Source organism: Populus euphratica, unplaced genomic scaffold (assembly GCF_000495115.2).
Source record: "Populus euphratica unplaced genomic scaffold, PopEup_1.0 scaffold1.1, whole genome shotgun sequence".
NCBI classification, from domain to species: Eukaryota; Viridiplantae; Streptophyta; class Magnoliopsida; order Malpighiales; family Salicaceae; genus Populus; species Populus euphratica.
Window position 1 is genome coordinate 5,143,853 of NW_011499845.1, and position 10,941 is coordinate 5,154,793.

The following is a 10,941-nucleotide window of genomic DNA, read 5'->3' on the forward strand; positions in this document are numbered from 1 at the left end:
AGACTTTAGAATGCTTCATGACAGTTTCATTTCATTTATCGATTCTTTTCTATAAGTTTATCGTTACTGAAGGAGCTTACACGTGCGGTCAAAAGATTCCAGGTATGTTTCCCCAAAGATTCCAGCTAAGTTCATCTTCACACATGATTTTCTATTCCACCAAAGTAGTCAGATGCAATACTGCAGTTACAAAATTTACATAAAAACTAAAATGTATGCATCTATGTACAGTTTTCATTCCTCTCTGGGGATCCACCGGCTCCACCATAGGCTCTTCCTTCGTCTGTTAAGCTCGTCCACGCTCTCGTTCAATGTTTTCATAATCTTCCTTTGGAGCCGAAGTACTGACGCAAGAGCATTCCTTTGAGGGCTTGCCTTCTTTGTAGGCCGTTGTCTTTCCTGAACATAAAGAACAGAAACAGTCAGAGATTCCTCTGTGAACGATATTGTTAAAAATAATTTTTAATATAGTTCAAAAACAGACTCTCAGTTCTTGAAGTTGAGCTTCTGTGAAGCCACCCTCCTTCTCTGTTCCAGATTTTGCCATTAGCTGAATAACCCATTCGGCAGCTTCTCCATAATCCTGTTGTGTTGCTCGAAACAATTGCAGCCTGAGATTCTGCATGAGGGACAAAACTAATAGTCCTTCCCTATCGAAGTAAGGGTTAGCTAAAGCTCCCTTTGCACTTATTCTTTGTCCTGCTTTATATCGAACCATTGAAGTTAGAAGCTCCCATCCTATCCCACCATCTAAATCCAATAACTCAAAACCCTTTCGAAGGTCAGAGCTGGCACGTGGCTCTACGCTTTTCCTCCATGCATTTAAGTCATAATCGCATCGTTTTAATTGACGGTTAAACTGTATGAGTGCACTATCAGATCGTAGTCCTGAAAAAGCCTGTAAGAAGAGGTGTTAAAAGTTGAATGCAACTAAAAAATTTCATCACAATAAGTAGTCAAAACTAGCAATCTGTTTAGACTCAAGTAACAACATGAAGAAGCACTTTGCTATTTTAAGAGCTAATAAATGCCTAAAGACAGTTTCTCATATCCAGTGTGTGACTAGCTGAATGTTTGAATTTTCAAGTACTTCTTTGATCAATTAAAAATTGCATGTGACCTAATCGCTCATGTTTGGTGGTACATTTTATCAATTTATTTGACCTTCAATGCAACTAAAATCTTAATTTATAAACCAGAACATTTCAAACAATTTCTTAATGTGATAATTTGAGAGGTAAATCAATGAAAATGCTAAACTAAATGCAAAATTTATTTCCCTGAATGCATTTACTGTATTTCATTCCCCCTCCCCTCCATATCTCCCCATTATTTACAGTACTGGTACTCTTATTGCAAAATGTTTCGGGGCATGAAGCGGTAGATGGTACCCTCAAGCATTAAAGAAAAGGATTCCTCACTGCTGTTGTATCAGTACAGAAGGATTTAATAATTTTTAGTCTATTCTTGAACTGCTTATATGAAAGTCACTACAGAATGTCTGCAAGTGTGAACATAGGCATGGCAGACAAAGTATTCAGTGCTTGAACACGGTAACCATAGCCGCTCAGTGATTTTCACTCACCATTTGCAGGAAGATTAAACCAGTGCTGTAAATATCAAATCTATCTGGCAAGTTCATCTGTTTGTCAAAAGCATCAGAAGGAAGATTATTTCGTTGAGGGAGAATGCCAGGCTCATGATAATTATTATACTAGGAGATATTGAGGTTGGTATTTGCCCCTGCCAAAGCACTGGGGAAAGTGCAGTTGCCACAGGAGCTGAGGGCGCAGATGGAGTTTGTGTGCTCATGATATATTGCTCTGGAGCTGCATATCTGAGATGGGATGGATTGTGAATACAATATGATAAATGGGAAAGAAATTAGGAAAAAGAAACCAAGTAAAGAAAATGTATGCTGTGTCTCTACTACAACCATGGATAAAAAAAATGATGTAAAATTAAAGGGCCATCTTATTGTCAAAAATTTAGTTAGCAATGCCTGTTTCCTATTTGTGAAGTGCCATGGTGATCGACATAAAGTAAAAGGAATTCAAATGCTACATAAACAAGCTAAATGCTACATAAACGTGCTAAGAAAAGGAAAGCTCCTTTTGGAGATCTGAAGAATGAAATCCCAGAACTATGAACTCGATGACAAGCATGATTCAAACTTATATGATTGCATCACAAGAGTCTCAGTACTAATTTCAGTTACTAGTGAAGAAGTAGGGGGTTCAACCTGTCATATAGTTAGTTATCTTCAATAAAATTGTCACCATAATCTCTTATAGTTGTTGTTGCGTTGTGAGAAAGAAAGTACCTTGGGTCCAAAAGAAATTCCTTTGGAATATAATTGATTCCCACTCGCAAATCTGCTGCTGCTCCAAGATCAATGATCTTGAATGTACGAGATCCTGCTCCAGTTTTACATGAAAACATGAATAATTTGATCTTAGATTGACTTTAACTTTTATGTTTAGAAGAAATCTCGATGTCATTACCTTCAGAGAAAATAATATTCTGTGGTTTAATATCCCTATGCACAATTCCTGTTGAGTGAAGGCCATCCAGCGCAAATAAAAGTTGTCTCATGATAGTTTGAATGATTCTGTTTTCCCTCTCCAGCCCCCTAGGCAAGTCCTGTACCTCTTTGACTATCATTGTCTCTACCTGAACATTAGGTAATATTACTAAAACTGGCACTGGTAATTTGAATAAACCAAGGTTTAATCTTGAAGCAACTTAATAGAACCAATTAAGTCCAAACCAACTATATCTACAAAATCAGTTGGGAATAGAAGCACAATGACATATTTTCTATTTCAGAATGAGAAGTACAGATGAATTAGACCATCCAGTTCTGATACCACATCAACAATAGAAAAACCTGATACTTATCACTGATTAAAGACTGAAAGTTGTTGCTCAGAAGGAAGGATCAACCTTTTCACTTAAGCTAATTGAATATACAAAGTTCTCAAACACAGGATTCAGATGTATAAGTTATTGAATCTAAGTAATGAGTTTTATTATAAAGAAGGAAACTGAGAGAATGTACCAACATTGTAGGGGAACTCTTTGCTCTGCATCAAATCATAAAGCGTGGCCTCCCCTTCATACCGCCATATGAGCCAATATTCAGCTCCTTTCTTTGAAGAATTCTGAGATTAGTTCCATTTTAGCAATTCAAGTCACCAGAAAAGGAACAGCATACAAAACGGTGTGAGCTATCAGATTGATTTGCTCAATTCTTGAGATAAAAATACCCTTAATTTATATGGTAGTACTAGTCATTATAGATCAACACCTCAAGAAATCCATGCACAAAATCAGCACAGCTGTTTGCACAAGCTCTTCGAACTCGTTCGTTCATCCAAATTTCCACTGCCCCGTATTCAGTAGCCTTTTTCAATACCAAGTCACCTTCCTTCTGATAAGGCACCTAAAAACCACAAATTAATGTACTGTATTAAGTTCCTCAAGGCATTCTTAGTCAATGAAAGCTAAGAAGCATGTGCATCACTCATAAATCATTACCAGAACATCAAAAACACCAAAAGAATTAATTGATTAGTTTTCCTTTTTAATCATCCGGCCATCCCATGAAATGATCAGTAAGAATATCTTCCAAAAACATCTGATGTTGAAGAGGATTTAAAGGTATGAATCTATTAGCTTAAGGACAGCTATTAAAGCAAGTGCAGCGATTGGTAAAATTAATGTCATGAATTAACTGTGAAATATCTAACCAATTCAATTTTAGTTATGTACCTAAAAAGACACAATGATGCAATTGATTCAAGGGTCAATTTCTGTAAGAACCAGTTCAAAGAAAGTTTCTGACAACAAAAAATAATTTCATCAAGCATTTTATACCTTGGAAGAAGGCTTCTTCGTCAATGAAGCTCTATAAACCACTCCAAAAGCTCCCTCGCCCAACTTCTTCCCCAAAACAAAGTCATCCTGTAACCAAAAACCAAACCCCATAACCAAAAGTTATACGCAATCAAGAGCCACAAAAACAATCCAACCAAGAGAAACAATAAAACCAATCACAACTTACACTAACCTTCTTAAAAGTAGGCCTAAACAATCTCTCAACAAAAGCAAGAAAAAACATGTCAAAGAACCCAGGAGCCACACCGGGAGTGGCCCAGAGGTAAGACAAAGTACCCAAAGCCAAAGCAGCGCCAGGAACAGTAAGCGTCAACCCACTGGGTTTTGGCAAAGTGCTTCTATATATTATATCACCACACTCCATCACTGTACATGGTAGCCCTACTCCTACACCCAAAAAGAGATTGTGAACTGCATCGAAGAACTCACCTCCTGATGATGCAACAACTGCAAGTGTTTTGGGGTTTAAGGTGGCTATGGATGTTCTTGAAGAGGGATTGAGATTGAGTTTTCTTCCAAGAAATGGAGATGGGGGTTTTGGTCTGTGAGTGCTGTGGAGTTTGATAGGTATTGTACCTCCTGATGCCACAGTGGCCATGACTGCAGAAAAAAGGTTTTACTTGAATCTCCGCTTCAAGTGTCAAGTCACTGGTTTCTCTTGAATCCGCTTCGAGTTTAGACCTCTAGTTTTTCTTCCTTTCTTTTTTCATCATTTCCTCCTTTGATATTTTTGGCTTGGTTATACAGTGACAGTTATGGCAGGTATTTTGTGTGGATAGCAGTGCTGATGGTTTGAGGGGTTGGAAGAGGAAGAAAAGCAATGGACACCATAGATGACACGTAGATACTTGTAAACATGATTGGGCTGGGCTTCAACTTATCTACGCTAATTACTTGTATCCTATTATTTTTTATTTAAAAAATATTTTTAAAAAAATTAATTTTTTTATTTTCTGTTTTAAATTAATATATTTTTAGTATTTTTAAATTATTTTAATATGCTGATATAAAAATATTTTTTTAATAATAAAAAATATTTTAATATATTTTAAAATAAAAAATATTTTTTAAAAAATAACCGTAATATATTTTTAAATAGGCTTGTAGGTTGTCGCCGGTGCATGATTTTGCTTCTGACAACTATTGATTCGTTTTTTTTCTCCTTAAAAAAAAGGCATAAAATGAAGGGAAAATCTTAATTGTTTTTTTTTTCTTTGTTTAAACTCCTCCCCTCGCTTCTTTTCATTCCATATAAAATGCAAAATGACATGTCAAGATGCCTTTTTTCATTGAAGTACAACATGGAAAAAAATTACACTGTTCAAGATATTATATTGACAATTTGACTGGTTTTTGCCATTGAAATTGCCCCAAGAGGCACGTAGTTACATGATGCTGTCCAGTGAGCATGCTAGATGTCAACAAAACACGTTTTCCAGAAAAAGCCCAAGGAAAAAAGATTCAGCCTAGATATACACCGTGATAGATGGAACCCCAAGCCCATGTTCGAAGCCCAAAGCAAGAATCGGTTTAGGGCATTATTACTATTTGGTTTATCGAATCCTCGGCAGAGATTTATGATTGAATTTCACGAGGCGTTAGTTATTATAATTGAGCTTATTTTTTAACAGTCGAACGACACTTGCATACATGATGGAATATGGGGAATGATACTTGCCTCATGGGGCGGGTCGGGGCTCACTTTCCTTAAAGGATTGAGGTCAAAATGGAGATGGGTTAATTTTTAATTTTTTATTTAAAATTATTTTTTATATTTTTAATTTATTTGAAAGTTTTGTTATTGGAGTAAAATACATTTAAAAAAATTAGCGGTTAACACACACTGCTCGATAGCTCATCTGTATATTTGCTCTATACTATTCTCGCAACGGATCCCTGCCAATAGCCATCTCAGAGTTCAATCCTCTTCGCCCAAACGTTCTGTTCTAGCTCGAGCATGCTGTATACAGTAAGATCCTCCGCTCCAACGTTCCCCCTAGCTATATGCCGCAGCATTCATCAACGGTCGAGGCATAGCTTACATGAGCTTCAAATTCAACCCTCTTGAATTCAAATATTATCGTTTTCTTTTTCCCATTTCTCTATTTACTGTTGCCTTGCCTGCACTGGGAGTGGAAGTTGTACTCCATTGTTTTATTTTCTTTCCTTCTCTAGCAAGTGTAATGAGTGTGAAAGTTAGCTTCAACTTTAGATTTATTGCATTCTGAAGGGGGCAAAAAAAAACTTTAGCTTTATCGCTGTTTAAAAATTAACTGCAGCTTCACGATATAACCTTTAAAGCAAACAGGCAAAGCTCCAGATCAATGGCAAACAGGAGGGAGATTAAAGAGAGCTCAATTTCTTTTATTTCCCTAGCTAGGAACTTGGAAGTCCTGATTGAGCAAATCAACAAAAGTGACGAAAGAAGGAAAAGAAAATGTTCCAGTTGCTGGTTTTAAATCAAACAAGCGGCGATTCTTGGCCAATACCTACGACAATTCAAGAACCCGCACTTACTTTACATTTTTAATTACAAACTTAAGGTTCCGTTATTTTTTTTTTATTATTATCCTGGCATAACAAGAAAAATATTTTCCTATAATATTTCTCTGTGAGATATTTTTTTTAATTATACATTTTAAGTAATGATAATAAATCAAGAAAAATACATTATCCATGATAAAAAAAGATGATGATATTGGGTGAGGATAGAAATAATAATGATAAAAAGTTTTGAAAATTAAAAATAAAATAATAATTATATCAACAATTTCTTGGCGCAACTGTGCGATCATAAGTTTACTAAATCTTGAATGTATTTTTTTATTTTAAATTATTTTTTATAGTTTTTATTCGTTTTAATATATTACTATTAAAAATAAAAAAATGTATATTATTTTAATATATGTAAAAAAAATCACTTTAAAACTGTTTCAAACCCCCTCTTAAAAGATCGTGGACTGCTGGTTATTATAGTGCTCGGTGAATAATAACAAGTTGTTGATAGCAACTGATAAAAATATTTTAAACATGTTTTTTTAAAAAAAATTGACATTATTAAGAGGTTAAATAAAAAGAAAATTATGTACTTAATTTTCAGTTTTTGATTAAGGTTGAAAAATAATTTCAGTAAAGTTTGTAGCAAGCAAACAAAAGCTAAAACAGCTTTTGATCAGCGACAAGCATTAATCAAACAATGTAGCAGGTGGAGGTCCCTTATTGGTATTTATCAATACCCCTTTTACTTTCTATTATTATTATTATACTGTACAAAAGCAAGACCAAAAACCCTTTGAAAGCGATTTTCCATAATCTTCAAAGAAAACCCACTTCAAAAAAAAAAAGAAAAAAAAAGAAGGAACCCTCCACCACCTAGCTTCTCCTTTATCCACGCAGCCAATCATCATCTTTATCGGACGACCATGACAAACAACCGAAGATCCCACTTTTTCTCTGCATTTTCAAAGTAATTGAATGCTCCCTTTTCCAACAGCCGTTAACAATTCCCTTCCAACGGCCGTAACCCCGTTAGTGGTCTCAACGATAGACCTGACAAAAATCCTTACATTTCAACCTTTGTCCTAGCATCAAGATCACGGCACCAAACCTGGCTAGGTATCACAAAACAACGTGGGATGACGATAAAGATCATAAGGTGCCCACAAAGAATCCAACGGACACGGTCTCTTAGAGTTCAACCTGAGCCAGGGCTTGCCCTTACCACTCCAATGTAACAAACTTACCGGACCGGGATGCAAATCCCTGCACAGCCCTTCAAGATTATCACCCCCCAGCCCATGTTGATTCCATCTATGCTCGACACCCTCCACGTCGCCAGCAAAAACAAGCAAAAAAGGAGGCAATGAACCCAACTCGTAAATCCTATTCTTCTTCTGTACTCTCATCCAGTACTCTAATTTTTCAGTGTATTTCCCTTCTCTCCATTTTCTCAAATCTATCACCATCACCCCCGTGTTAAAATAGCACGCTCTCCTCCCGGTAAACGATGTCGCATACACTGGACTCGACCAAAACCGAGAGTTAAAATAATAAGAAAAATTAACATGGCAATATTCTGGTGCGCCAAGTACGTGCGCACCCAAATTGATGTTCCATAATTTTGCCACGTCATCGACCAAGATTAAATCAGAATCGAAGTAGATGATTCTCCTCACTGTGAACGGTAAGAGGTCGGCCAGGTAGATTCGCGCGTAATTCAACGGTTGATCCAGAGCTCGGCGAATGGAGGAGGAGATTTTTCCTCTGACCAGATCAGTGTTGAAATGGTAGAGATGGAAGGTTAGGTAAGGGAATGTGGAGGTGATTGTGCGTCGGAGGTCGGCTCGGCGGTGAGTGGCGATGAAGTGGAAGACTATGTGTTCAGGACAGGCGGCGTGTTGGAGGACGGAGAGGACTCCGGCTACGGAGCCACGGAGGTAGGTTGCATCGAGTGTCATTGCGATGTGAATTATAGAAGGATCGTGGCGGTGGTGGTTGAGGTTGTTGAATGATGAAGGCCATGTCTTTTTGGGACATTCTCTGCCGTTTCGAAATGCCGGTGCTTCTCTAAACGCAGGAAGTTCTGCGTTTGGTAAGCTCTGTACGGAGACGACGACTGTGGTTAGAAAGAGAAAAATGCAGAGGATTGACATGGTGTTTGAAACTAGGAGTATGGACTGTGGTGGCGACAGGAGATGATGATAAGAGGAGATAGTTGGATGGGGGTAGTTTGGGGATTTTATGTGCGAGAGTGGGAATATAGACTGTGTGGGAGGGTTAAAGCCAGGCTGGCAAATTCCCTTTTGTTTTTGTCTGTAATTGAGGCCCAAGGACAAGGGTTTTCATCCTGTGCCAGTGATTAGACCCACCTTATATTGAATTTTTTAAATCAAGAAAATTACTGAAATCATTGAGCGTTTGTTGATTTTAATATTAATTCACGTTATCTTATTGGATAGTGATTTCACTTGCTGTATGGTATTTTAATGGTTTTTATGATTGTGATTTGGAAAAAAAACTATAAGTTATTGTTTTCTCAAATTTAAATTTTTATCATAATTTAGAATAAAAATACATTTAAACAGTAAAAATTAAATAACTTAAATCTAAAAACATCTTTAATCATACCATCACGATGCAGACGGAGCCCAAGTCGTGGGTGGGTCAATCTATGCTTTGTATGGAGACATGTAAGCACAAACCTGATCCATGGAATCGTGTCTGCTTATGAGATGGTAATCAACGTTGAACACCAGGCTTTTAGGGGGTATCTTTCACTATTATCCTTCTTGTTTGAATGTTTCCCAGCGAAGGAAACGTGCCAGAGAAGCTTTCTACTTGATTTGATTACACCATTAGCTTTTTGTTGAGATTAGGGAAACTTTGTCGATCCATGGAAACATTCGTTTATTGACTTGATCCTGTGAATTTAATTGCTTTGGATTCTAGCTTATATGAGGAGATTAATTGTTTGGTCACTTATCCAATGCTGCTAGGACGATAAATTAATAATGAGTTGGAATTGCGATTTAGATCCGACATGGAAGGAGGGGTGGAAATAGAAACGGTTTCCTCGTCTTTGTCTTTCTTCTTCCCCTTGCTTGGAAATACGCCGTCATTTTCTGGTCCGACTATATGGATTGTTTTTCATGAAAATCCATGCATGCCTACTCTTGTGTTCTAGAAATACTTTTTGGATAGAGAGATTTTTAGAATAGATTAATTATTGCATTTGTATTGCAGCTATTTAAGTCTTACGTGCTAACTATCAAAATTAAAATAACAACGTATACGTATATCTGCAAGAATATTATTATATTGTTTTTATTTTTTAATGTTACTTGTCCTTGCTCCTCTGTTTGAATAAGCAGTTTAAAATAGTGTTCGTCGACAATAATACGTCGAAAATAATAGTAATAAAAGAAAAACTCCCTGAACTTGCTTCAATGCCGTCCTTGGTAGTAAACGATTGTTCAAATTGACATCCCAAGTGTATCAGTTTTGTAAAAGGCAGTGTTTAAATGTATCAGTGTTTGTTTGGAAACGAGATTAATTGCGCGCAACCTTTGTTTCCAGACGAAGCCTTGGTGTATCTGCAGAGATAGGGCTAGTTTTTAATAAAAACAAATACATAATTTGATAATATATTGAAGTTCTTGAGAAAGCTGATTCTGTGTGGTGCTACCGTAGTGGTAACCCCCCAGAAAAAAATAATCTCAAGTATAATGCTGGGGAGCAGGGGTTCAAAACCCATGAACTTGTATATTTAATCGAGCTAAGACTGTTGGGTCCTGAAAATAATGTCGTGGGGGTTTTTATAAGAAATTTATAGATTCTGTTTCATTAAGAACGTTTTGTTGTCAATTCTAAAAGGAGGGCATAAGATTTTAGCATATACATGTGTGTGTGTGATATATATATATATATATAACTTTCTTACCACCCAATTCCCAAAGCGTACTGATTGTTACTAAGATTTTTCTCACCTTTTCGCTTGTGTTTACTTTTAACTATGTATTTCATTCGCCCAGAAAGATTCCCAGTTTCTCTTCATATTTTTTTTTATTAACTCAGTGGTCTCATTCTACCAAGTGTTTTGGCAATCTCCTCCATGTTCCCGTGAACCTGATGGCCATGTAGTATTCCTAGCCATGCCCCATATTTGACAACTCACCACCCGTGATCTGGACAATCTAATTCCCTCGACTGGTCATTTTTGAAAACCACCGAAACTTCCCACAACTTTACTGCCACTTTCCCCCGAGCTGAACATCTAACCACCAATTATGCTGTGTATCTTGTCAACTTAGATGGTCCGTTATCCAAGCTCCTTGTGCATCCATCGGCTCACCCTCGAGCCTGAAGGCTTACCTATTTGTACCTCTTGTCGTGAGTGCCACTACCTTCACCGTTATCAGTGATGCATTTAATGATTCGTACCAGCCAAGGTGGTGCCACTTCATCCATTTCTTGACTGAGCGCTGGCCGTTTCTTAAAAAAAAACTCAACTATCAGTTTTTTTATGGTATATCAGTCGCCACA

At 36.9% G+C, this 10,941-nt stretch overlaps 2 protein-coding genes across 2 annotated transcripts; both read right to left on the reverse strand.

Annotated features, from left to right (window-relative positions):
- On the reverse strand, window positions 1-4,691 carry STN7 (Serine/Threonine kinase domain protein). The gene is made up of 10 exons (XM_011023373.1): window positions 4,073-4,691; window positions 3,880-3,966; window positions 3,311-3,445; window positions 3,066-3,164; window positions 2,505-2,673; window positions 2,324-2,417; window positions 1,744-1,837; window positions 1,586-1,642; window positions 485-898; window positions 1-399 (listed from the first exon to the last, which is right to left on the reverse strand). The coding sequence occupies exons 1-10, from the start codon at window positions 4,496-4,498 to the stop codon at window positions 235-237; spliced, it is 1,740 nt and encodes a 579-aa protein (XP_011021675.1). The 5' UTR covers window positions 4,499-4,691; the 3' UTR covers window positions 1-234.
- A 2,375-nt stretch (window positions 4,692-7,066) lies between these two features.
- Window positions 7,067-8,763, reverse strand: LOC105123689 (probable galacturonosyltransferase-like 3). The gene has a single exon (XM_011023385.1). The coding sequence runs from the start codon at window positions 8,550-8,552 to the stop codon at window positions 7,512-7,514; it is 1,041 nt and encodes a 346-aa protein (XP_011021687.1). The 5' UTR covers window positions 8,553-8,763; the 3' UTR covers window positions 7,067-7,511.
- Between the last annotated feature and the right edge of the window lie 2,178 nt (window positions 8,764-10,941).

What these genes read in the sequence shown, in the direction of transcription:
- LOC105123689 (XM_011023385.1), bottom strand. Translation starts at nt 8,552, where the DNA reads ATGTCAATCCTCTGCATTTTTCTCTTTCTAACCACAGTCGTCGTCTCC.
- STN7 (XM_011023373.1), bottom strand. Translation starts at nt 4,498, where the DNA reads ATGGCCACTGTGGCATCAGGAGGTACAATACCTATCAAACTCCACAGC. An exon ending in GCAAAGAGTTCCCCTACAAT is followed by an intron (nt 2,674 to 3,065) that starts GTTGGTACATTC and finishes CCTAATGTTCAG; the next exon opens with GTAGAGACAATGATAGTCAA. An exon ending in GAATATTATTTTCTCTGAAG is followed by an intron (nt 2,418 to 2,504) that starts GTAATGACATCG and finishes AAACTGGAGCAG; the next exon opens with GATCTCGTACATTCAAGATC.